Source organism: Chinchilla lanigera, unplaced genomic scaffold, assembly GCF_000276665.1.
Source record: "Chinchilla lanigera isolate Chin_1 unplaced genomic scaffold, ChiLan1.0 scaffold00037, whole genome shotgun sequence".
Taxonomy (NCBI): Eukaryota; Metazoa; Chordata; class Mammalia; order Rodentia; family Chinchillidae; genus Chinchilla; species Chinchilla lanigera.
In genome coordinates, this window is record NW_004955438.1 from 17,771,366 (window position 1) to 17,798,679 (window position 27,314).

General features: G+C 48.2%; 1 protein-coding gene across 1 annotated transcript; it reads right to left on the minus strand.

Annotated features, from left to right (window-relative positions):
* Positions 1-16,032: 16,032 nt before the first annotated feature.
* Positions 16,033-24,648, minus strand: Serpina5 (serpin peptidase inhibitor, clade A (alpha-1 antiproteinase, antitrypsin), member 5). Its single transcript, XM_005390388.1, has 5 exons — positions 24,596-24,648; positions 19,914-20,513; positions 18,066-18,336; positions 17,569-17,716; positions 16,033-17,013 (listed from the first exon to the last, which is right to left on the minus strand). Exons 2-5 carry the CDS (start codon positions 20,497-20,499, stop codon positions 16,828-16,830), a joined length of 1,191 nt encoding a protein of 396 aa, XP_005390445.1. The 5' UTR covers positions 20,500-20,513; positions 24,596-24,648; the 3' UTR covers positions 16,033-16,827.
* Between the last annotated feature and the right edge of the window lie 2,666 nt (positions 24,649-27,314).

Consider the following 27,314-nt stretch of genomic DNA (forward strand, 5'->3'; position numbering starts at 1 on the left):
TGGTCACTGGGGAAAGATGCTGGCTGCGGCTTTGAGGCAGGATTTGAAAGTCCCTGCAGCCCAGGCACCTCGAATGTGGGTTAGGAGACTCCTGCAGGAGAATTTGGCGGGCTGTGGAGAACTCTCGGTTCTGCTTTGAAAGGGGCTCTGTCACGCTCTCCTCCCCGGTCTGTGTCTGTGTTCTTTGTGGAGGGAATAGCTACTGTTGCCTTCAGTCACCTGCTTCTATTTCTAAACCGCTTCCCAGGTTGCACCTACATGGGAAATCGCCGGTAAGGAGCGCGGCTGGAGCGGACGGGGCTGGCCCTGTTCGCGCCTGTCATCTTGCAGAGCTCGACTCCTTCCCTGTGTGCGCGGAGCCCTTGTCCTCCCCGTTCACTCACACATTTACCCGTCGGTGCTTCCACGCCACGTGAACGCTGCGTCCTCTGTTGGCTTCTGAAGTGACGGTATCTGGTCATTTTACAGAGGTGTTCACGAATTCTCTACCCTCCTTCCTTCAGGAGGGGGAGCTGGGTTACCAACCTCCTGCATTAGGCAGGACTTAGAGGCCTGCGTCTGATGAAGGGAATATAGCCAAAGGCAGGGCGTCATTTCCGTGACTGAGTTACAGAGACGACTCTCTCCCTATTTCTCTCCCTATTTCTTTTACACTCTGTCGTTTGCTTTCCTTTCACCTCTTTCCCATGGAAGTCGTGCCCATGCAGCCCTCTGCACGGACGCACATGGGAGGGATTGAGATCTCCTGCCAAAGGCCCGGTGAGCGACCTTGGACATGGGACTTCCAGCCCAGCCAGGGACCGTGGCCCTGGCTAACAGCTTGACTTTAGGCTCCCGAGAGAGCCTGAGCCAGCACCAGCCGGCTCAGCCCCTGTGAGATAACAAATGTCTATTCTGTCAAGCTGTGAGTTTTGGGGGTGATTCGTTCTGTAGCAACGGACAATCAACACAGACCCGCATCTCCTGTCTTCTTAGCCCTTAGGTTACAGCAAGACAATAAGGAGAGAAATCGGAGGAGTGTGTAAAAGGCAAGTCAGTCTCAGATCCTGCGGGTGCCTCCCAGCTGATACCTCACTAAATGGGAGTCCCCCAGCCTTGTATTTAAGCAAATCCCCTCCCTTCACTCCACAGAGGCTGCGTGACATCGATGACAACCTATTCTTTATGCTTTATTCTTTATGCTCATCGTATCGTTACAAACAAACGCCCACTGGGAGCTTCCATTATTGTCTTGTACATATGAAGAAACAGGCACAGAGAGGTGAGCAAGGTCCCAAGGCCACACTTGGGCTAGAACCAGGCAGAGCTGGGATTCTGGGCCAGGCAGTTACCTTGAGCACACTCTCAGCCCTGCCAGTAAATCTAGTCCTGCTTCCAGCTGGCCTGTGCCTGGCCAGGCTGTGGGGAAACAGTGACCTTGGAGATAAGGAACCAGCTATCCAGGTGGCTCGGGGGTAGAAACCCCTGGACTCCAGCCCAGAGGCTGTGTCTGCACTCTGCCAGCGCATGGGAGGATCCTTGGGTTTGGGTCAGGAACAGTGGGGTGTGGCCTGGCAGCAGTGTTTCTGTGTCCCCCGGACCCTGCCAGGCCTCTGATTTTAGGAACGAGGCTACCTGTGCATGTGCCATGGCCCCCTCCACCTCCCACTTCCTCCTTGGGGTGTGCGGCACTTTCTGTGTCTCAGGGGCCTTTGGAACCAGAGTTTTGACTGAGGATTTTGCCGAGTTTCGTCCGGGGCATCTTAGAGACCCCTCCTGCTCCTTCGCTGATTAGAAACCCTGGCCCTCCCTCCCACACCCACAGTCTGCCCCTGGATTGCTAGGTACACTGTGCCTCTTCTTCTCTGCTCAGCCAGGGACCAGCCTCTTCCCTCCAGCCTTCCTCCCTGATATAGCAGAATCGCCCTCCTCCGTATCCCCGGAACTGGAACCTCCACTCCCCTCCTGCCCACACACTGTCCCAGCTACTTCATCATCCCCGTGGCAATGACTTTAAGCTGTCCTACTCTTCTGGCCTGCCCCACCACTCTCTTTTCTTCCCGACTCTAGACTGTCCTTAAGAATATGAACCCTTTGGAGTCGGGCATGATGGTACAGACTACTGTAATCCCAGTTCTCTGGGAGGCTGAGGCAGGAGGATGGCAATGTTACATCCAGGGGTGGACAGCTTGCCATGACACATCACACCACACCCTGCTCCACTGAGAATGCAGCTCCCTGCGTCCCTAAACCCAGCACCAGTAGAGAACTAAAAAAAGGCAAAGTTTAAAGTAAAAGATCGCTTATTTTGGGGGAAAAAGATGGAAAAAAAAGGGGATAGATAGCTTCCATGAGGAGGTACTGATATAGGAATAATATTTGACCTCCAAATGATATATGGAAAATGTAACTCCTGACCTGCTAGATGTCTGATATGCAGTTCTTGTTCCCCAAAATCAAAGAATGGATTCTAAGGAACAACAGAGGTTAAGAGTTATTAGAGACCCTTTTCAGGTTGATGTAAGTTACTGAAGATGTCTGCAGTGAACCCCCAATCTCCTGACTGGATTATAGCACAATATTATACTGATGTTAAAGTGAGAATACACATACATGTGTATATGCATAGGCACGTGTGCATGTATGCGCACGTGTGAATGTTTCACATATTAAATAAGAGTCCTCTAGTGCCTGTGTCTTATTGCCTTTGCATTTTGTCAGATGGTGAGGGGAGCTGGCTTTCCTGGTAGTTGTGTTGCCTGGTGCCTCTGTCAAGTCCAGCTAGCTTTTCCTTTCCTTCTCTTTCTAATTACCTAGGGAGCATAACACTAATTTTGTCATGAAGATTCAGAAACATGAATCTCTCAGACCCACATTTTTGTATTCTTTAGGATATTTCTATTGATGAATTATTAATTTTAATTTTATGAGGTTGTTTTGTTTTACTTTTTTTTTTTGTTTGTTTGTTTTGTTTTGTTTTTCTCCGGTACCGGGAACCGAACTCACGACCTTCCGCTTGCCAAGCAGCCGCTTTACCACTGAGCTAAATCCCCAGCCCCTTGTTTTACTTTTTTGAAACTGGGTCTTACTGTGTAGTCCAGGCTGGTCTTGAACTCACTATGTAGCCCAGGCTGGCCTTAGCCCACAGCAATCCTCCTGCCTCAGACTCCCAAGTGCTGGGATTATAGGTGTGTGCCACCACACCCAGCTCTTATGAATTTTAATATATTAAACAATGAGTACTTAACAGGAAAAAAAGTCACAAAAATAAAGTATGTTTAGGATTCAGTAAAACACAACCATTGTCCAATGCTTGGTATTTCAAGTGACATCATAGTTGTTACACAACTCATCAACAACATCTACCCCACCTTTGGTTTTGCTATAGAAAGTGTCCATCTCAGGCTTCTGTTTTGTTGAGGTTTTCCTATCAGTAGTTCCATCATGGTGAAATGTTGACATCAGCAGTACCAGTTTGTTTTTCTTGCCATATATGAAGGCAATGCTCTTTCTGAAATCCAAAGGTTGTACTATACAATTATCTGTTTCAAAATTGTAACATTTCATTTGGAATTTCTGCTTTGTTCCTGTATTCAGTTCCTGCATTGGTCAATTTGTACTCTGTTGGCAAATGCAACATCAGTTTGTACCTGATAAACTGAGTGTCAAATGTCACATTCTGATTAGTTGGAGACTGTAGAAATAAGTCTGTTCACAACATCATTTGGTTTATTACTATATGAATAAGAACTTAATGGTTGAGTTCCAGGATAAAGGTCTAAATTGAAAACATAAGTCTTTGCATATACAAGGGCATGAATTTTTATGCCATATTTTGACCCACTGCTTTTCCATAAGTCTTTTACATTCCTCAAATCACCATGAGAAATCCCTGCTAAGTATAGCAGACCTATCAATACTTTCAGTTCAGTTAGTGAGGTGTCATATATAATAAATACATTTTTCATATGGCTATTGGGGCATTTGGAACATTTCATTTGCATTTCAGCCTTTCTGTATTTGACATCATCTTGTAGCATTTCATCTGTCACAATTTCCAACTCTGAATGGTAGTGCTGGCATTCTGTCTAATATCTTGCACCCCATGCTAAGACCTTCACTGTACTTTTGGATCTAGTTTTGACCTTGAATCTTTCCATTTGGTTGCATGTCCATTTTGCAACATTTTGATTAGTCAAATATGTAGTCACATTGTTTTTTTTTTGTCATCTGAATCAAGGTGTCTGCATTCCCTGGGTCTGTATTTGACTCTTGCTTCATTTCACTGTCACAGGAACTTTGGCTTACATGACCAGCATCAACGTCATCAACATCATCCACTCTCACTGCTGTTCTGTTACGAAAGCATGTATTTTGCCATAATAGATCCTCTTCATCATCCATCCATGAGTAATCTGATGATTCACTTTTGACCTCCTCTAAAACTTACAAATCTGGGTTTCATGTGCCACTCTATTGAATTGGGCTTCTTCTACCAGAAAAATCATAAGGAAACTTTTAAAAACAAAACCTGGAGTGGTGTGTGTCCTTTGGACCTCTGAGCATTGCCTTCATACATGGCAAGAAAAATAAACTGGTACTGCTGATGTCAACATTTCACCATGATGGAAGCTGTCTATGGATAGGAAAACCTCAGGAAAAGCTCAGATAAACATACATAAAACCAGTTAGATGGACCATACCATGGGTAAAAATCTTGTTTTGCCAGTTTTTCACATGTGCACACACCTTGCTGTTCATTATACCAATAGGTAAACACATAGATTGCTTCTTGTATCCCTCAGGGAAAGGTATGGAGACACACAGCCTGCTACTATTATGCTAAAGTACAAATTTACAGTAGCAAAGTAAGGGATAGGTCCATTGGACCCAGAATTATGCTGTGACTGCAGAGTCTCTCTGTGAGGGCAGAAACTTACTTCTAGAAGTTTCATTGATCTTAATAAAGCTTGATGAGGCCTTTATCCCATCTGTCCCTGCCTACAGGGCCCTCTGCCCCTACCACAAGTTGGAGGCCACCATGGGCAGTTTAGCTGTCTCCAATCCCTGCGGTCTGACCTCTCTCATCTTCCCCTGGGACTTGCAAAGTGGTGCCCTCTTTGCAGAGCCTAGAGTCTCCCAGTTTGAGCCAAGAGACAGAGGGACATGGCCTCAAACTCCAGGATACCACAGCTACTGGCTAGCCCTCCTTGGCCCTGGTTCCACCTTACTTGCTAAACTCACCTGAGTCAGCTCCTCAGTGGGACAAGGAGACCAGAGAGAGTTTTGCCTCAGGATTCAATTTGCTGCAATCATGGGTGGGCAAGTCTTCCTTGTGTTTCAGACTGTAAATCATGTAGCAGGAAACTTCCAGAGTTCTTCTTCATGGAACTGGCCCTCCTGAGTCACCTGAGCCTTGTTGCTGCACCCATCATAGTGGTCACCTTACCCAGCCATGAAGACAGCTGTATCATCTCCATCCCTGACCCCTACAGACAAGGTCTGTAGATTGGGCAACACTCATGGGCATCCTTGTACCACAACTGTACTTGATATGTGAAGTTCACACTTCCCTGGCACTGTGTGTTCAGCTCACCTGGAGACCGGGGGTGTCTAACACCTATGCAGCCCATCAGATGCTCTGGAAGGTGGTGCCTGTAGGCAGCCTCCCAAGGACTTTCAGAGTCCGAAACATCAGGGTGTGTGTGTGCACAGGCGAACTCGCCTGGGCTTGTGTGTTCATGACCCAGTGGGTGCCCTGTAGTGATCTGCTGTATACATCTTGGGTCTGTGCACCCTGAGGAGTAGAAAGGCTAGGGGATGCCCTGGGGTGTGAGGATTGGGTGGTTGAAGAGTCCTGGCCTCCTCTCATGTGTTGCCGGTGGTGGAGAATAAAAAATTAATGTGTGCATCAAACATTGTGACTCCTGCAGCTGTTCCAGAAGAGGGCCTCCTTCCTTTCTTCTTCCTTCCCTTCCTTCCTCCCTCCCTCCTTCCCTCCCTCCCTCTCTCTCTCTCTCTTTTTCTCTTTCTCCCTTTCTTTCTTTCTTTCTTTCTTTCTTTCTTTCTTTCTTTCTTTCTTTCTTTCTTTCTTTCTTTCTTGTACTAGGAATTTAACCTAGGGCTTTTCCATTGAGCTGCACCCCTAGCTTTTTCTATCTTTTAAGACAAGAAAGAAAAATGTATTTTACATTTTAAGCTGTAAAATTCCAGGCTGTGTCTGAACTTGCAGTCTTCCTGCCTCAGCCTCCCAGAGTACTAGGATTACAGGTTTAAGAATGTGCATTTTAATAAGCTTCCTGCAACAGTGGTATGAGGTCACTGCTTCTCCCCTTGCCTTTAAACAGTGCTGCAACCCAGACATAATGGTAATAGGTTTGGACTTTAATTCCAAAAGACAGAATCTTGAATGTCATAATTCAGCTTTCATAATTCTGAACCTTGAGATCCTAAAAGATCAAAACCCTCAAAGTTGGAAGTCCCCAAAATCCAAAATCCTCAAAGACCAAATTCCCTGAAATATACTTTTGGAAAAATATATAAAATATTCTTTAACAACATTTATTGACATTTTAAAGAGGGGGTTTATTTGAGAAGCAAATCAAAACACAATAGAACATTTCACAGGCCCCTTTTCACGGGTAAAATAAACAACACTAACACCTGCACTTTTGTAAGTGTAAACCCTCAGGAATATTAGGTATGACTACATAGCTGTAAGTTATAAGTTGTATTCATAAAGAAACAGGTGACAAGTGAAATGTGTAAATGCATAGTGCTATGGTTAGTAAAGGTGAGTGCCTAGCTTCAGAACTTCAGTCATCTGAAATACCATGATAAGCAATCTGAGCCTGTCTCCTGATGAGATTGGTCAAAACCCACGATGAGTCATAAGCAGTTGGTCAACAGGCCCAGATCTTAAGAACATTATTACTTTCAAATGCAGCTGTGCAAAAAAAGACCTCCATGTTTACTGAGGAAGCTTCCATGTTTTTACATAAACAATGCTTACACACAAATGTACACCTCAAGGACTGGAAATGAAATGATGAAATACATAGCACAGTGAAATATGAAGAATAATACAGACAAATTAAAATAATGGAAAACAAAGAAACAAAATTTGACATAAAAAAAGAGCGTGTTAGAGAATTTGGATTAGATGGTGCAAAATAAGTATTCTTCCTGTGATTCTTTTTTTTTTTTTTTTCTTCCTGTGATTCTTTAAGTGAGAAAAATTAAAAGCTAGAAAGAAGAAACTATATTCCCAGGAGAGAGAAAGAAGAGCTCTGGGAATCAAGAAAGAGATGGTAAGGAAGCTAAAAGCACAGAGAAACAGAAGGGCAGTTCAGAGAAAAATACGAAGCAGCCCACCAGGCCAACCCTGGTCCTGGGGAGAGGAAACCCTTCTCCACAAGGACAAGGTAACCCTGAAGAGGTCCAGCAGGCCCAGGGATGCAGACTGGACCAGCAGCTCTAGCTGGATGAGAACCTATGGATTTGCAAGCTGTAAATTCATTGAGAAGATTCTGTCTGAAAAGGACTCTTCCCACATGACAGAGCTACTCTTGGGCTCAGAAGTCACAGGTCACCATACTTTGAGGTCCTTAGGGACAGCTTTCCCCTGTGAGCAGGCAGAAAACAGCTACAAGAGACAGCTGTGGGGAGGGAGTTAGTCAGACACTCTCTGAGCAGCAAAGAGCCTGGGTTATGGAGGGTACAGTGGTTGGCATGGACTCTCTCCAGCACAGAACTCAGTGGTCTCTTTTCTTCCCCCCTGCTCTATGTGTTTGGGGACATTACTAGAGGTTTGCCGTGCCCTTGATGCCTGACAGTGGGGCCTCTGGAGGGAGGAGGTACCTAGCCAGCCCGCATCCTGCAAAGCCAGATGGGATAACGATAACTCTGGGTGCACAGAAGGAAACAAACAAATAATTAAAAGTCTTTGGAGAACAGCCCTGAGGCAGACAACATACAATTAGCTGTCCTGGCCTGGGGAGGAGGATGGGGCAGGACTCTGCACCAGCCTGTTAAGTGGGAGTAGAAGGAAAACACAATAGGCCAGGCATGACTCATTACTCTGCCCCCAAGGCTGGTGGAGTCCAGCTTTACTAGAAAGAAACTTTACTAATCCAAACATCTCATGTGGAGGAATCTTTTGGATTCCTTTCCTTTCCTTTCTTTCTTAAATACTTTTTCTTCTTTTTGTTTTTTCTCATGTTTTTACTTGTTTATTTACTTTTACATACTTTAATTGAATTTTAATCTCTCATTTTTTCTCCTCTATGGTCTCATTTTCCTTTCCTTTTACTCTTCTTCTTTCATTTTCCTTCCCTGTCCCTTCAGTTTCTTATTGAAATTCACCTTGGCTTTATTAGTTTTTAGTTTTAGTTTACTGTGTATCATTATGACTTTTTTCTTTTTATTGTTAATGGTGGTATACATGTTGCTTTCAGTTGATTTTTATTGTATTACAGTACCTGGTTTGTCTTTGTGTCATGATCATTACTGTGATTTGTTTTATCCTTTCAGAATGATACTGAGTATTACGACCTCAAAAGAAGGCTGGTCACTAGAAAGACTTTTAGATATAAGTGGAAGAGATATCCATCCCAACAGATGTATAAGTATCAGCATAGAAACATAAGAAATATTAAAAACAAGGCAACATGACTCCTCTGCATGTCCATAACTCTACATGTCCATAATTTGTTAGTAACTAATTGCAAAGATAACAAAATGTGATGAAATGCCGGAAAAAGAATTCAAAATGTTGATTTTTAAGAGAATCAGTGACTTGAAGGTGGGTACCAAAAGTAGCTGAATGAATTAAGGATGACAATGCAATCTAAGAAGGAGCAATTCAAGAAACAGATTCTGAAGAAGAACCAAACAAATCTGGGAAATTGAAAGTACACAAGTCAAATAAAAAATGAGTGAAACCTCAGTAATGGGATGGATCCAGAAGAAGATAGAATTTCAGGGCTTGAAGACAACATTGATGGGTTATCACACTCAGATCAAAATAATGAATAAACAAATAAAAGATTATGAACAAAATATCCAAGAACTCTGAGACATAGTTAAAAGATCAAACTTATGAATTTTTGGTGCAGAAGCAAATTCTGAGGTACAGAATAAGGCACAGAAAATCTATTCGTTGAAATAAAAGCCCCAAACTTTCCAAATCTTAGGAAAAACAATGAATATCCAGGTAACAGTAGCAGCTAGCATCCCAAACAAGCAGCACAGAAAATAATCTGCCCACATTATATTTTAGTTAAAATGGCAAGAGTGCAGAGTGAAGAATGATATTGAAATCTTAAATGGAGAAATACCGAGTCACTGTAAAGGCTAATCCATCAGAATAACCTCAGATTCCTCTGCAGAAACTTCAAAGAACAGGAGGACATGGAATGATATATTTCAAGCTCTGAAGAAAAATAACAATCAAACTAGATTATTATATCCAGCAAGTCTAAAATATCAAAATCAAAAGAGAAATAAAGACCTTTCAAGATAAGCATAAACTAAAGGAATTCATGATCACTAAGCCAACCAGTAGTTCAAAAGATGTTTTAAAGGAATCCTACACATGGATGAGAAAGAGTAAATATTCAAATGAGAATTAGAAAAGAAAATCAAACACTAGAAAAACAACAAAAAGACAGAATTAGTTACACACCTTTCTGTAATAACCCTGAATATCAATGGTCTTAGTTATCCAATTAAAAGACAGACTGGAAAGTTGTATTTAAAAAAATAAGGTCCAATTCTTTGCTGCCTGCGAGAAATGCACCTCACCAGCAGATACACAGACTGTAGGTAAAAGGATTAAAAACAATATTCCATATATATTGTTCTTGAGAAAAACTAGAACATTTGGTACCATGTCTTTGAAACACCCCCGTTCCCATTCCTAAGACTCTTGCCAAGTCAAAGGGCCATTCTACACGGACAGAACCCAGAATGTCCAGATAAGTGTTATCTGAAGGATGCTGGGAGCTGAGCAACTAGTGGTATCAGTAGGTGCTACTTTCCTGCCCATATACTAAGTCAGTCTTTCCTTGGAATGCTGGTCATGCAATGGAACAAACAGTATTAATGGTTTTACTGCTTTGTAATTTAGTCTATAAAACCTATCCCTTCAGTAACCTAGAGATAAAACCTCCTTTTATCTAGAGAGCTGCTGCTGAGCAATTCATCTAACTGGCTATCACTAAACATGCTGAGTGATACTGTTAACAGATACATGTCTCTTATGAATTTTGCTGGGTGGACTATTGACCTGTATGCCCCTGCCATGGGATCTGGCCAGGTTGAGGTATTGAGCTGTACGCCTCTTTCAAAGGATTTTGCTAGGCAGTGCTGTTGGACCTACCTCCTGTGGACCCTCCCTCACTAGTGAGTCATAATTCCTCTTTAGTGCCTGTTAATTAGCTATACTAAAACTTAGCTCTTACAAAAGCCATCTCTAGATATTTGCTTTGCTTTCCTGGAAGTCTACTCCACTGCCTCAGTTTACCTAGGCTCTGGATGTCACACCACGTAAACAGAATCCAAAATCATGTCTGACAAAGCCATATCTAAGAAAGCAGACTTCAGGATAGACTCATCTCTTCAGAAGAGCCACTACAATCCACCAAGAGGTGTAACAATTGTAAATATATGTGCACTGAACATTGGTACACACAATTTCATAAAATCAGCATTATTTGACATAAAAGAACACATAGGCTCCAATATGACAAGAATGACTTCAATACTCTAATCTCACGATAGATTGGTCATTCAGACAAAAACATGGCAAAAATCATCAGAATTAAACTATGCCATAGATCAAACGGTCTCAACAGATATCTACAGAACATTCTATTTCAGAATTTCAGAATGCATATTCTTTTCAACAGTACATGGAATTTTCTGCAAAATAGATACTTTAGGTCATAAAGCAATTCTTAAATATAAAAAAAATCTGAAAGAATTTCTTGTATCTTACTAGCTTATAATAGACTGAAAGTAAAAATAGCAGTATGAGGAACCACAGAAATTATACAAACACATGAAGATTGAACAATTCACTCCCCCACCCAACAATTCTTTTTTGTTTGTTTGGTTTTTTTGTTTTTTTTCCAGACCGGGAATCAAACTCATGACCTTGTGCTTGCCAGGCAGGCGCTGTGCCGCTGAGCTAAATCCCCAGCCCCCAACAATTCATTTTTGAACAGTCAGTGAATCATTGAAGAAATCATGGGCAAATATTTAAAATTCTTGAACCAAATGAAATGGTAGCACAATACACTAGAATCTCTGGGATAAAGTGAAGGCAGTTCTAAAATGGAAATTTATAGCTAAGAGTGCTTGAGTTAAAAAATAAAAAGAGAGATCAAATACATAACCTAACGATGCATTTAAAGGTCCTACAAAAACAAGAACAAATAAAAAACAAGTTCATTAAAAGGGAAGAAATAATAAAGATCAGAGCTGAAATTAATGAACTAGAGGCTGAAAGAACAACACAAATGATCAATGAAACAAAAAATTTTTTGAAAAGATAACAAGATTGATAAACTCTCAGCCAAACTAACAAAAGAAAGAGAAGGCCCAAATCAATATAATTAGAATGGAAAAGGGGATGTTACAACAGACAACACTAAAATCCAGAACATCATTAAGGACTATGTTGAAAACTTATATTCCAATAAGTTGGGGAATCTGAAAGTGGATAAAGTTCTAGACACATATGACCCACCAAAATTGAACCAAAAGGATATAAAAAACCCAAACTGATCAATCACAAGTAATGAGATTGAAACAGTAATAAAATGCTTCCCAACAATGAAAAGCTCAGGACCAGATGGATTTACTGCTGAAATTTATCAGGTCTTTACAGAGGAAGTGATATCAATGCCTCTCAGATTATTCCATGAAATAGGGAGGGAACACTTTCAGTTTCATTCTATGGGGCCAGAATTACACTGATACCAAAATCAAGTAAAGACACAACAACAACAAAAAATATAGGTCATATCCTTGGTGAATATAGCTGTAAAAAAAACCAAAACCTTAATAAATACTTGAAAACCAGTTCAGTGGCACATTAAAAAGATTATACACACTGATCAAGTTGGTTTTAGGCCAGGAATGCAAAGATGGCTCAACATATGCAAATCAATACACATAATAAGTCACATAAATAGGATCAGTGGATAAAAAAATCATTATTATCTCAACTGATACAGAAAAAGCTTTTGACAAAATTCAACATCTGTTAATGGTAGAAGTCTTGAAAAAACTAGGAATAGAAGGATCATACCTCCATGTAAGAAGCTATGACTGTATACAAAAACTTATAGCCAACATCATACTGAATGGGGAAAAACTGAAAGCATTTTCTCTGAAATCAGGAGTGAGAAAAAGATGTCTCCTCCTATGACTTATATTCAACATAGTATTTAAAATGTAGCCAGAGCAATTAAGCAAGAGAAAGAAATAAAAGGGATACGAGTGAGAAAGGAAAAAGTCAAATTATCCTTATTTGCTGATGACGTGATTCTATCTCATCCAATCAGAACAGCTATCATCAAAAACTCAAAAAAACAGGGAATGCTGGTGAGGATGCAGGGACACAGGGCCCCTTCTGCACTGTTGGTGGGAATGTAAATTAATGCAACCACTATGGAAGTCAGTGTAGAGTTTCTTTTTCCTCCAAACTGAAAGTTGAACTAGCATATGATCGAGATTTACCTCTCCTGACAGAATGAAAGTACCACACTCACCGTGCACAATTCACGTAGCCAAGGTATCCGGCCGCCTTTGTGAACAGCACACCCCCTCGCACCTCTGGGACTTTGAGCACACTCTCACCCTTGGCCCTGTCCACCCCTGAAACCCTCAGCTTCTGGTTTCAGAGCAATGCCTCAGAGACACCTGCAGAAGCTGAGCTAAGAAGACCCCCGAATTACCTCTTAGTGCCTAGGCCGTCCCTCACTGGTGTCCTAACTTTGCCTGTTGGATGCCCAACCCCACGCTTGTTCCCTTTCTGGCTTCTTATTTTTCCTTTTTGGAACATTTGATTTAATTTAATTTAATTTTTTTTTTTTTTTAAATTTTGAAACCCTTCTGGATTTTCAAAAAGTTGTACAGACCTAAAAGCATTCCTCTCAGGCGTCTCCCAGCTCCCCCAACCTAAACATAAACATCTCCCACAAACGGAGCGCTTGTATCCCAAACTAAGAAATGAGCATTGCGACAGCCTGGAATTCAGTGGATTTCACCACTTCCCTGTGCCAGTCCCACGTCGCCTTTAGTCATGGTGTCTCCCTGTCTCCGCCAGTCTGTGGGGTGGCTCGGGGTGCCCTTCCCTTCCCAACCCGACTCTTGGGTGACTGTCCCTCTGCTTGGGCATGGCTGCTGTTCCCCATGACTAGACTGAGCTGAGGAATTAAGGAAGGACCCCAGGGCAATTCCCCTGCCCCTCCTGCTGTGTGAGAGACACAAGAGGTCAACCCGAGTCCCTGCTGCTGACATCCACCGCTATCGCTGGGCCATGGCAGTGTCTGGCAGGAGATGTGACCGCTTTCACTTCCTGTGTTCTGTCCCTAGAGAGTCACACCCCATAGCGGCAGTTGTCCTCAACTGACATGTGATGCATTTCACTTTTCTATATTATTCTTCGTTATTTTTATTTTCCTGTCTCTCCACACTAGAACGTCAGCTCCGTGAGGGAAGCGGGTTGGTTTCTTTCACTCATCCTCGGCACCCGCAGCGGTGCCCGGCGCACGGTGGACATCCAGCAGACATCTCGTCACGGTTTGTCATTCTGTTTAGTCATTTGTTTATCCGGTTATTGCCAGGGCCTGTGTCTGCTGGGCTCCCTACTCTGCCCCGGCACTAACTACAGGCCTGATTTCTTCACGAACAGCCTTTGAATTGCGATTTCACTAAGCCCACAGTCATAGCTACTCCCTGGAGTGGCAAGTGTTTCCTATGAAGATCAAGGCCACAATCTCTCCTCTGGGTGTGTGCAGGGAGAGATGAGAAAAGCAGCGCTGGGCTTGTGTGTGTGTGTGTGTGTGTGTGTGTGTGTGATTAAGGATTAAGCCCAGGGGCTTCACACTGGACTATATTCCTAGCCCTATTAATTAATTAATTAATTGATTTAGACATAGTATCTCACTAAGTCACTAAATTGCCCAGGCTGAGTTTGAACTTGCAGTCCTCCTGCCTCAGCCTCCCAGACAGCTGGGATTACAGGTATGCATACACCACCACACCCTGCTAGCTCGAGACTTTAGAACTGCATGATTTTTCTGCATCTGGTTGTAGCTCGTCCAGAGGAGGGCTTAGGATCTGTGTGGCCAGAGGGCAATAAAAATTGGCTTTCTAAAACTAAGAATGAATTTGGCAAGAACTTCAGGAAGCTGAAAGGTAAGTTGACCCTATGGGCTGAATTGCGCTTCCCTCCCAAACTTGCGTGCTGGGGTTCTGACCCTTGATACCTCAGCATGTGATTGTATTAGGAGACAGAGCCCTTACAGAAATGATTTGGTTAAAATAAGTATAGTCCCAGGGGCTGGGGATTTAGCTCAGTGGCACAGCGCCAGCCTGGCAAGCGCAAGGTCATGAGTTCGGTTCCCGGTACCGGGAAAAAACAAATATAAAATAAAAAGTACAGTCCCTATTTGAATGTAACCAGCATTTTGATAATAAGAGAAAACTTAGACACAGACACACACAGAAGGAACAGGTGGTCACTTCAAGCCAAAGAGAGAGAGAGAGACCTCAGAGGAAGCCAGTTTTTCTAGCACCTTGACCTTGGACTTCTCACCTCTGGAAATTTGAGCAAATCAATTTCTGTTGCTTAAGTCACCCTGACTGGGACATTGTTATGGCAGTACTAGGAATCAAATTCAGGGGCTGAGAATGAGGATCTCCAGGGGAAGCCAAAAAAAATCTAATCCCAACAAATGCTGGTGAGGCTGTGGGGAAAATGGAGCTCCCCTACACTGTTGTGGGAATGTAAACTAGGAACACTAGCATGGAAATCAATATGGAGGCTCCTCACAAAACTAAAAATAGAAATTCTATTTGACCCAGCTATTTCCCTTCTAGGAATCTTCCCAAAATAGTTATAGCTGTCGTATTACAGGGACATATACATACTTATACTTATAGTAACACAATTCCTAATAGATAAACTTTGGAAGCAGCATACATGTCATACATACAGATGAATGGATAAGGAGAATGTGGAATACTACTCTGCTATAAAAAAGATAGACTTGAGGCATTCATAGGCAAATGGCTGCACCTTGAGACCATAACATTAAATGAAATAAATCAGATGCAGAAGCCTAAATATTGTATGGTTTCTCTTATGTGAGAAAATAAAAATGTGTATAGACAAATAAAAAGCAAAATAGAAGATAGATAAGTAGGAAACAGGGAGACGTTCAAGTGACTCCCCAAATTACTTATTCTGCTGTCCCAAAGATATTTTAATATATGCGATAGTGTGTTCCATTTATACTATAGTTTCTCTTAGTTCATTGAAAAGAAAGTTTTGTGCTTTCTATTTGCTTCTTCTTTGTAGGAGAGAATCTTTTTGTGTCTCTGAGTAACTACTTTGAAAATAATAATGCACAATGTGTAGCTATGGTTATTCTCTTATTATTTTGCTAGGGAATTTTGGATTTTTTTTCCACCAAAAATAAGTAAAATAGAAAGAAAGGACATTTAAAAACTTACATGGGTGTGATGGCTGAGGCACATGGGCACCAGCCTCCTCCTCTCCACCACAGAGCATGTGGCTGCTGGCGGCCCTGGGACACACTTCCGCACCCACCTGTGATCTAGGCCACTGGTAAAGCCCAGACTCACCAAGCCTGGCTTTCCCTGTGGGAAGCAGTGGGGATAGCAGTGGTTCCTGGCCCTGCGCAGTGTTATGGGGTGAATGTGAGCATCTGGGTGAAGTGACCCACACCAGGTCTGGATGGTGGTAGGCTCATGCCTCCCTTCCTGGAGCTGCCTCCATAAAGACAAGGGTACCCAGTCCTTGCAAAATGCTTTATTATAGTAGTGGACATAAAATTCAGAAAGTTAGCCACGGTGTCTGCAATTGACCCTCTTTTGCTTGCTGTAGATCTCTATTCTACACTGGCCAGGCCCAGGAGATTACACCTCGATTCAGGGGATGGCACCGTCCTGCACTGGTACAATTCCAACCTGATGCCCAACTGCTTTACTTAACTCGTGAGTGGCTCCCGAGTGTACTGAAATGGACCAGGGCTGGCATGGAACAGCCCAGCCTTTTTAATGACATTAAGGGGCCTTGGATGGGAACCTTGCCCTGATCCTTCACTGTATTCATGAGAAAACTGAGGTCCTGAGACAATGTCACTGCAGTGCTACTGGGTGGGTTAGAGCAGGGACGACAGCCCCACTGCACACCCATTCCAGTACCCCTTCCATACCACGGGAGGCCAGACTCACCCACCTGCTTCTGGGGGGCTGGGACCACCTTCTCACAGGGTTTTTGGGCCCTGGGCGGAGCATCAGTGGCTTGGACTCGGGCTGTCTGTGCTGCTAAGAGCATGCTGTGTGAACCTGGACAAGCACCCTGGACTCGCTGGGCCTCTGTGATAATCTCCACTGCTGAACATTTCTCCAAGGCACCTATGTCTTGCAACTGAGTGACAAGATGAGATCTTTAGCTTATTGATCTTCTTAGGATTATTGGACACCTCTTTAGTAACTAAACCTAAGCAAATCTCTAGCTACCAGCAGACAGATGGGCCAGGACACAACCCTGCCTCCCACTGTGCGGGCCTGTGAACAGGCCCCAGCTCAGGGCTGGGTCACTCTGCCAAAGAAGAGGATGGTCGAGGGCTCCAGAATGGCTATCAGAAAGGGCCTATTGAACCTGATAGTTCTGGAGTTCGGATAGGCTGATCTGAAGCTGAAGACCGTGCCTGTGCCTGACACCGCTCTGGTTCCCGACTCATCCACCTCCACCGTGGCTTTGTGCACCACCTGTGGGAGACACCAGAAATCACTGAGCTGCCAGGGGCCAGGAGAAGGCCTCAAGGCAATCGGCAAACCTTCTGCCTAGGAGCACCAGTGCTAAAGCACCTGTGCCCATGGGCCACAAAACAGGAGGAAACGGAACCTTGGACAGCTGTCCTGGCCCAGGAGCTGGGCCTGCAGCAGACTGCACAGGTTGGTCATTGGATTCTTGTGATATCTCAGGGTAAGGTTTGACTCTCCAATTTTGTAGACAAAAGAAAGGAGGCTCAGAGGCTCAGGTGTGTGTTGGAAGGTAGGAGCTTGCCAGAGTCTGAGTTTTGATTGCTTAACACAGGGCTCCTTCCCCTCACTGCATGGTAGAGGATGTGGCTCTGCATTGCAAGATGGGCAAGGCACAAAGGAAAAGCTTTGACTCTTTGGGGGAAAGAGGCGGTGGCAGAGAAAAGAACAGAGGCGAAAGGAGAGGAGAGGAAAAGGGAGGAGAAGAGATGGGGGAGAGGAGAGGAGAAAGGAGGAGAGGAATAATTTTTGAAAGAGATGCACAGGAGCTGTGGGACCCACCTGAGACACCTGGATGTTGGAGTGCTTGAAGATGCCTGACAGGTTAGCACTGAGGGTGAAGATGTCCCTGACGCCCAGGTTGGGGAAGATTTTCTCCAGTTGGTAGGAGCCCTCAATGGAGAACTTGGGAAGATAAAGATTCAGCCTCCTGGGAAAAGAAAAGAACCTTTCTTAGGCGGAGCACGGGCTCACTGGGCGGGAATTCCCGTCACTTCCTTGGCTGTTCACACGTGGTGGCTCTCTGCCTGGGAAGGAGTTCCCTTTGGCCTGGATTGGAGCTGATTGCAGAGGTGCCACCTCGGGAACTCAGCTTCCAGCCCTGGTGCCCCCGACTGAGCCAGGTCCCAGGTGCCAGGACCCCGTGGGAAGTCTTTGGGTTTGGAGGGAGGTCATTGGCTGGGTGGATCCTTCCCTCCACCGCTGGGCATGGGTTCCAAGGCATGGGTCTCCCTGGGCATGGGTAAGGTTGGACTGGCTCTGGAGGGGTCTGCGAATACCTGCGCATTGTCATCTGATTCCACTTCCTCAGTGTCTTCTTGCTCAGGCCGCTCTCCACCTGCTGCATCTTGCCCGGGTTGGGGAGAATGAAGTAGGCGGTGGCATTGCCTTCATAGGGGATGCCCACCACAGTGCAGGAGAGGTCCTTGTCCAGGAAGTAGAAGTACTGGTCTGCGCGGTTCATCATGGGCACCTGAAGCTTATTCTCCGGGGTCACGTAGAAGTCCTGATCCTGAGTGGTTTTGTTGTTGAAGCCAATCTCCCACTTAGCTGAAGAGGAACGTGGGGTGAGGAGAGGAAGAGAACCACGCGTAAGAACGAGAAATCCTCAGCTGCAGGCGAACAGGGCCGAGTATGAGCAGAGCCACAGAGAGCTTCCTTCGTGGAGTGGCCTCAGCGGCAGGGATCGCCTAAGCCCTTGGCTGCTGAGGCTGGGCCCCTTTCTGTCCCTCTGTCTTACAAAACAAGCAAATTGGCTTTCAGGTCTTAGAGACTCTTGGCCTCTACTGCTCTTTGACTCTCTGATACTGTGAAAGGCCAGGCATCCAAGCAAAGAGGATTGCAGAAATACAGATGGCCAAGAATGCTACCTGGTCACTGCGTTGTTTGCTCTGTTCCCAGCACTAAACTTTGATCTAGGTTTGGGAGAGAAGTTTGTAAGGGCCCCAGTGATACGTACCTTTGCTATTGGGTGTTTCTTTGCTTGTGCTTCCTTTCCTAGCTGTTTCCTAAGAACGTGTCTCATCAAAGCTCTACAAGCGACTGTTTTTGAGTTCTTAATCTTAACCAAGGGTAGATTCCCCCCTCTGTAGCCTGATGCCATGGGGTCAGCCCTGAACTGGAATCCAAGTTCCACACTCACCGTTGTGGTCTGCCTGTGCTCCCTCCCCAGATCCCTTCATTGATGTTGCAGCTCCCAAGGCAATAGCGTTAGGAGGTGGCTTTTAGGAGGTGAGTAGGTGGTGAGAGGGGGGGCCCCCATAATAGGATTAGTGCCCTTGGGGGGGGTCCCCAAGGACCTTGTGTGCTCTTTCCAGAGGGGAGGATGCAGTTAGTGCTAGCTGTGAATCTGGGAATTTGGCCTCCAGATACTGAATCTGTGGTTGAATGTAAACTTGCCAACATCCAGAACTGTAAGAAATGCATTCCTGGTGCTATGAGCCATCCTGTTTCTGGTATTTTGTTAGAGCATCCCAGTAGCACCGAGATTCACTCTCTGCAGCTAGGAATGGAGGGCTGTTGAGGATTTCACCCCCTTCCCTTTTCTCTTCTCTCTTCCCCTCTTCCTCCCCCATTGCCTTCCTCCATCCCCACCTCAGAGAGGTGTGCACAGGGCCCTTGGGCTCGGGTCTGGAAGAAGAAACGGACATGGGAGCAAAGGCGGCTTATCCACAGGGAACGTCAGGGAGATATGGACGAGGCCGCTCTCTCTGAGAAGCAGGGGGAAAGAAGCTCTGCAGAGAACCAGTGCCTGTCGGAACAGCCTGGCTGCAAGGGAGCGCCTAGGGGGCAGTGTGGCCAAAGATGGGGCAAGGGAGAGGCTGGGCGTGCCCTCCTGCCTCCCTCAGGCCTGTGCTCCTGCCTCAGGGTGCGGGGCAGCAGTGTCGCTGGTGCGATGGCCTCAGCAGACTCCTGCCTCCGCAAGACAGGGCCAGCTCCTCCCCGGCAGTACCCAGGTTCAGTGCAGCCATATGCAGCAGGTGGCCGCTTCCTTACCTGTGGCTGCTTGCTGCTTCATTCACATGAGCAGGCCCTAGGGAGGACTCAATCTCCTCTTCCCCTTATATGGGAGGGGCATGGGTATTGTTTTGAGCAAAGCAGCAGAAAGGAGAAAGTTCTGGCCTCACCTTTAAAGCAGATGTAATTCACCATCACCATAACGGCGGTGCTGTCAAGGTTCTGGATCAGGCCTGCAATCTTGCCCTGGGTTTGCTTGGCCAGATAGTCATTGATCTGCTTCTGGGCTGCTGCAGGGTCTTCAAAGTTGGTGGGATAAATCTTGGCCAGGTATGTGGTCATTATGGTGAGCTGGAAGATGTTGTCGATGACCAGCCCCTTGTTGATGAAAAGGGCATTGCCGAGGTTCAGCTGGAAGCTATCTCTGTGCTGAGTGAGCCCCATCAGCAGCTGCCGGAAGTTGTCGTGGAACTGGGCCATTGCTTGGTGCTGGGGCTTGAAGCCCAGGGCCCCCAGGATCTGCTCCTGGGTGTTGCCCTTGGCCCCCAAGGACAGTATGGCCAGGATCGTGGACACGCTCAGTGGGGAGAAGAAGACGTTCTGGCTGGGGGAAGCGGAAGCCAAGGCCCTGTAGAGTTCGAAGGTGAAGTCCCTGCTGCTCGGCTCCTTGGGCAGCTTCGTCTTAGCCCGGAGGCGGCGGGACAGGGCCCCCTGAGGGCTGAGGAGAGCCAGGCACAAGAGCAGAAGGAGCTGCATTGTGGCTGCCGATCCTGAGGGCACAGTGGGAAGGTGACCTCAGGATGTGGGCCAAGGGAGGAAGACAGCTGCAAGTCAAGCGAGCTGTCCCTACTCGTCACCCAGTGTGGAGCTGGTCCACGCGGCCCCAAAGAGGAGCGGGGACACCCGTGGTGTTAAGAGTGAGGGTTTAGGGATGCCAGGAGTGGCTGTACAGAGACGTTGGATGGGGACATCTATGGAGGGGAGGGAAAGAAGGCAGAGGAGGGGGATACCCGAGGCTGGGACCGACCACCAGGAGGAGTCGTCCCCCCTTGTCCACGCCGAGGCTCGTACTGAGTGGGCCTAGAGGTCAGGCAGCTCCTGTGTTCTGCCTGGCCCACAGCCCTGAGGTTACCAGGCAGCGAGAATCTGCCACCCTGTGTAGCCTCTGACCTTTCCTTCTGTCCTGGTCCAGCCCTTGGCAAGGCCTTGTGCTGCCGTCAACACTGTTGGCTTTGTCCTGGGGAATCCACTGAACACATAGTGAGCAACCAGGACATGGATGGGTCCCTGCTCCTTCCCCCAGAGCTGCCCCAGGCCACTCCTGTCCCTCACCAGACACACTGTCCTCTCCTGAGAACCTGCCCTTTTCATGTGAACGTCTCACCTGCCCTCCTCTCTGAATGTGTCCTTCAGAGTTGCTGTGCTGAAACGCTCACCCTAACTTCTCACCCTGGGACTGCATTCCGGGACAGGGCCTTTACAAGACCTGACTGAGTGGTCTCCAGGTCACTGTGGTGGTCCCTCGTCTAATAGGACCGGTGTCCTTGCAGAGGAAAAAGGCTGGGACACAGACTCACACAGAGGTGGACTGGAGGGGCCCCGAGAAGACACCACCTGCAAGCCAAGCAGAGTGGCCTGGGGATCTGAACCTGCCCGCCCAACCTTGACCTGGATTCCAGCTGCAGCCCCCACTCTGGGCCACTGGGTGGAGTTGCCCCCTCCCGTGCCTTCAGTCCCTCCTCCCTTCTGCCTCCCAGCACCTCCTGCACCCCGACCTTCCCTGCTCTTGCCTCCTCATCTGGCCTCAGCCGGAAGTCCTCCAGCACCTGAACCCCTTAGTGGTGAGGAGCCTGCTCTGGAGCCTTGAAGCCCAGCCCACTGTGACCTCACACGTGCTTTGAGGAATATTAGCACTTCTGGAACCACCTTGCCGCCCAGGAGATGGGGTGGTGGCAGCACCAACACTAAGGGGGGCTGGGGTGAGCCCACCACCATGAGTAAGGTGCCTGGAGCTCTGCCCTGCATGAAGCACATGCTACGGAGCTGGGGACGTCGGCTGGCAGCATCTGGCCAAAGCCCCATCTGACACCCCATTTCCTCAGCCTTGCTGTGGGTGCCAGCTTCACACATGCCCTCCTGTGAGCCAGGGAGGAGGTGGGGGGTGACACCCCAGTCTGCAGTTCTTGGAGTGTCTCCTCTGACCCTCCACATGCACCATGTCCTCAGTCCCTGGACCCAGGTATGCCAGGACAGCCTGCCGTAGTCACGAGATGCAAACCAAACCAAACCCCAGAGGGCAGTGCTGGAAATGGCTGCGGCTCAGCCCATGGGGGAGGCTGGACAAGACGGGACCCCGGGTCAGGCAGGCAGGGGCTGCAGGCCTGTTACACCCGCATGGAGCTGCAAGGCTCAGCCGGGTCACCCTCCCTAGCCCTGGTCTCCAGACAGCACCAGGACCCAGAGAAGGAGGTTCATTGAGAGCTCTCTGTCTGCAGAACCTCTGGGCACCAGGAGGCAAACAGGCAGCCCTGTGGTCACCAGCCACGCCCTCTGCCAGGCCCTGGCTGCCTCCAGCTGTCCGCTCCCGCAGCCACGTGCCTGAGCCAGGTAGTTCCCCACTTTACAGTGGGGAAGCCGAGGCTGGGCGGGCTGAGTCACTCGCTGGCTGTGGCTGAGCAGGGACTCAGACCCCCTTCTGACTCTCCTGCCTCTTTCAGACCCCTGTCCATGCCACTCCTCTGTACCCTGGGCTCTCCCTTTCTGCGCCACAGCTCCCTGCATTTGGGGTGCCCTCAGCCCTAATCTGCAGAGAGCTCAGACTTGTCCTCCCAGCTTCCCAGCCACACTCCCACTCTGTTCCCACGGCGACAGCTGCCCCCAGGTTTGCAGGGACACGTGGGGGGTGTGATCTCGTGTCCTCTGCAGTAGTCTATCTTAGGGCACGGGCTGGTCCCTCCCGCAGTGCGAGAACCCTCTATGTATCAACTTTCTCCAGAGACACTGTTCAGCTGGCAGAGCCCCAGGGAGCTGATAACACCACGCCAGAGCGGCTGGGAGGCGGGGGCAGAGCCTGGGCTCCTGCAGGCAGCCGGTGCAGCCTCGCATCCCCTAGAGCCGGTCTCCGCCCCTCCCCAAGCCTCTGTTTCTTCCTCAGTGGCCCCAGCTCTGTAATGAGCTGTGGCCACCACACCCTGCGTCTTCAAGCACCAGAAATCTACAGGCAGAAGCCCCCCGACCTCTTGGGGGATCAGGGTCTGATCTGGGGGAGGCCCAGATTTACTCAGTCTTCCCTGGGCTGCAAGATTGAGGAACAGAAATCTTCCCCCCTGTGAGCCCCCTCTTGTATTAAGGCACTATTTAGGAAGGACCTATCAGATGCTGTATAAATATTACTACCTCCAGTCCTCACCAAAAGTGTTATTGGCCCCATCTTACAGATGAATAAACTGGGGCAAAGTGAAATAGAAGGGCATGGCACACTTCTGTCCCAATTCCTTACACACAGGCTCTGTCTCACCCCCAGGGCCTTTGCACATGTTGTTCTCTGCTGGGATCCCCTTCTGACCTTCCTCACAAAGCACCTCATACACAGGCTTCAGTTCTGCTTGAATGTCATTTTCAGAGACACCCTTTCACACCCAGCCCTCGCTTCTTCCACTGTTGTTCTCCGTCATGGTCCCTGGGGTGTTCCTGTGTGCAATCATACGTGCATCTGTCATGGACCTCTTTTGCTCCACTCTAACCTACAGAACAAGTGCCCATTGCAGGGAGGATCTGGTCCATGCTCCTTGATACACGGGCCTCTGCCATCATGGCACACGGCACCGTGCCCCACTGAGGAGTGAATGAATGAATGAATGAGTGAATGAAGGAGTGAGTGAATAAATGGACCCCATGCTCCTTTCTGACCTCAAAGTGTCAGCTGTAACCTGGACACAGCAGGATGCGGGGCTAGGCTGGACACCAGGCTGGACACCAGCCCCAGGTCTCTGCCAGGCCCCCGGGGTAACTTCCTCCTGTCACTCAGCAGAGCTCCTTCCTTTTCTTTTACTTCCCTTTTTCTCCTTCTTTGGATCACCCACCCAGCTGAGGACAGACAGCCGAACCTCTTAGACATACAACTGAGAGTCTGGACACAAGCGCACCCCAGGGGCTGTCACCTTGGCAGGTGCTGCAAATGTGTCCACCACCCCGGAGGCCTCCTGCTTCTGCTCTCCAGGCTGCGGCTTCAGATCTGTGCAGAGGGCATGCCCCGGGGAAAGGTTTCCCCTTTCGCTCCTATTTCTATGTTCTGCTTATCTAGAAAACTGCCAAGCGGCTCTGCTGCAGCTCACAAGCAGCCTCCCGAACATCCTGGGTGCAGCTTCCAGCCCAGAGCTGCTTATTTCTGGGAAACTGATCATCTTGGACAGTTCTGCTGATCGCTAAAGGCCTGAGACTCCAGGCTGGGAGTGCTGCCTGTCCAGCAGACACCTTGCTGGTGCTACTTGGTTTGGGATTTCTCATCCTTAGCCCTGCTGACATTCAGGCCGGAGGGGGCTCTGTATCTGCCTACTGTGACAATGACACATCTGCAGAGGGGCTGGTGTGTGTCCGGGCGAGACCCTCTACCGTGTCTAACCCTTAGTCACTCCTTGCAGAGCACACAAGGAAACTGAGGCTCAGCCAGCCTTAGTGTGGAGCCCAAGGTCACACGGAGGCTCCAGAGGCCCTCGCTTGCTCCTGACACCGCCCACCACACTGGGTCTCCCCAGAACTTTTGATGCCCCTGAACACCGTGCTCCACGATTCCCCTCACCCTGCCTCTCGCAGCCTCGGCCTGTGGCCCCTTCCACGCGGCATCTATACTCACTCTGTCCCACAGCCACTTGAACACCGCTGGAGTGGCCGTCCACCAGGCTCAGGCTCAGGCTCAGGAAGGGACAAGGGGCAGGCTGGACTGCAGTGTGAATTTATACCCGCAGCCCTGTCCCTACCCCTGCCCTGGCCACGCCCCAACCTGCCTTGTCCTTCTTGGCAGGCCTTCAGCCATCAGGCCAGCTCTAGGCCAAAGGGTCCGAGCCAAGGCTCTGACGTGACCACCCACTCAATAATACAAGCCTAGCACGGCACGGGGCTCTGGGGAGATAGGAATGCCATGCTACCTAATTAGCGCAGCCAGCCTGGGGGTGACACCCTCAAGCCCCCACTCCCTGGACTGACAGGAGACACGCTGCAAGAATCCAGCCTGCTCCTTTGCCAGGTTCTGATCCTGCGGCTAATTTCCTCTGGGGCCAGGGAGTGGGGCTGAGCCTATCCCCAATAGGCCAGCTCTGAAAACCAGATCAAGACCCAGCATCCAATCTTCCTGGCAAAGAGAATCCCATGATGGCTGCACTACAAGGGTCACTGAGTCTACTCCTCCCTGGGCAGTAACTCAAGTGAGGCCCAGAAGACTAAGGGAATGACCAAGTCACACCTGAAATTAGGCGCAGAAGGGGGCTTAGTGCCTGAGGGCCGACTTCAAGGCCAGTGCTCTTTGCCCAGGAGAAGGCAGGAGCTAGAATCTCTAAGGGCGGGGCTGGGGATTTAGCTCAGTGGCAAAAGCGCCTGCTTGGCAAGCGCAAGGTCGTGAGTTCGGTTCCCGGTACCAGAGAAAAACCAAGAAAAACCAAAAAAAACCAAAAAAAAAAAAAAAAAAGAATCTCTAAGGGCTTGGCTAGATCATCTTCTTCTGTCCCACGCTGTCCCATGCTGGGAAGGGCATTTCCAAGACACGGGTGCAGGGCCCTGGCTCAGGCCTTGCTACATTTTCAAGGTCTCCAAGCCGGTGCCCTGTGCGTGGTGGGTGCAGACAGGATGCGGAGCTAGCAGAGCAAAGCAGGAGCTGGGAACCTCCCAGGGGAAGTGGCCTTCACACTCAGCCTGCTGGTCCTGCACTCCCTCCAGGACGGTTTCCTGACCTCCTCCCCCACGGCATTTGGGCCAGTTAAGGGGCTGCGGGGGAGGGTTGCCCCGGAATGGTAAGAACTAGTTTTCACTGTTGCTTACATCCAACCCCCTGCTCCGTGCATGTGCCATCCCTGGCCTCACAACAGTCCTCAGGGATCTTAGCCTCCGTGTAGACCTGAGCAGGACTCCCCCTGGTGAGCAGCCCTTTCTGTGACCTGGACTCTTCCGGTATGCTAATGACCTAGAAATGGGGAGGTTATCCCGGGTTATCCAGGTGAGTCCTGAAAGTCTCCCAGGTTCCTTATAAGAAGAAGACAGAGGAGGTGGAGTCAGGAGAAGGTGTAATGTAATAATGAAGGCAGGGGAGAAATGGCAGTGTGTAACAGGGGCCACCAGCCAGGGAGTGTGGGAGCGTCTGGAAGCTGGAGAAGGTGAGGACTGACCCCCGCTTAGCCCCCAGCCTCTAGAAGGAGCACAGCCCTTCCCATAGCTTGACTGGGCCCTGCCACAAAGGGCAAACTTGGGTTGTAGGAGTCGTTTGTGACAATTTTTTTCACTGGAATCATCAGGCTAATGGCACATGCCTAAGTGGTTTCCAGGTGAAACAACTTGGGAACAGTGAGACCAACCAGGACACGGTGGTCCTTCCCAGCCAGAGTACTGTGTGTGACTGACTGTCCAAGGTCTGAGGACATAGCATGTATGACTTTTCCGGGCAGCCAAGGCACGGTGCTGGGAGTATCAGTTAGCGAGGGCTGTGTAATACAGAGGTAGATGGAGATAGAAATGAGAGAGAGAGAGAGGGAGAGAGAGAGGGCGACAGAGAGAGAGAGAACACACCTCAGTGTCTCTTACTGTTCTTATGAGCACAGCCGTTCTTTTGGAGTAGAGTTCAAGGCTTATGACCCCACTTTACCTTACCCTCCTCCCCAAAGGTCTGTTTCCAAATCCAGTCACACCAGGCAGTAGGATGTACATGAATTTGTTTTTTTTTTTTGTTTTGTTTTGTTTTTGTTTTTGTTTTTCTCCAGTACCGGGAACCGAACTCACGACCTTGCGCTTGCCAGGCAGGCGCTTTGCCTTCTGAGCTAAATCCCCAGCCCCGGATGTACATGAATTTGGAAGGACACAGTTCAGCCCATAGCGATGGGAAGGGGCCGCGGAGGGGACAGGGTCTTAGGGCAGCACTAAGGGAACCAACTCTAACCTTCAGGTTCTTGTTCGGTTTGGCGGAGGACTCCTCTGCTTGACCCTCCGCTCTCCAGCACCAGGTGACTTCCCTGGCCGGGGAAGGGCTGAGTGACACCAGCTCGGGGCCCAGCTGGGGCCTGGGGCACCGCTCATGGTGAATAGCATGCTGCCACCCATCCTGATCTCCTTGAGACTGAGATTTCTCAAGATCTGTGACCCTCAGTGACAAAACCAGAGAGGGCCTGGCAAAATGACACAAAGTGCTCACCCTACTTTCTAGGCCCTCGGATCTGGTTTCTAGGTTGAACTCCTGATAGGAGCCTGGAGTCTTAGTCACACCCTTCTTCTGTACTCATCCCCTATGGGGCTTCAGCCCTGCCTTCACCATCTGCTATGACACTGCTGTGGCCACCATGCTGCCCTCTGCCTGTCACCTGCTTGCCTGCCTG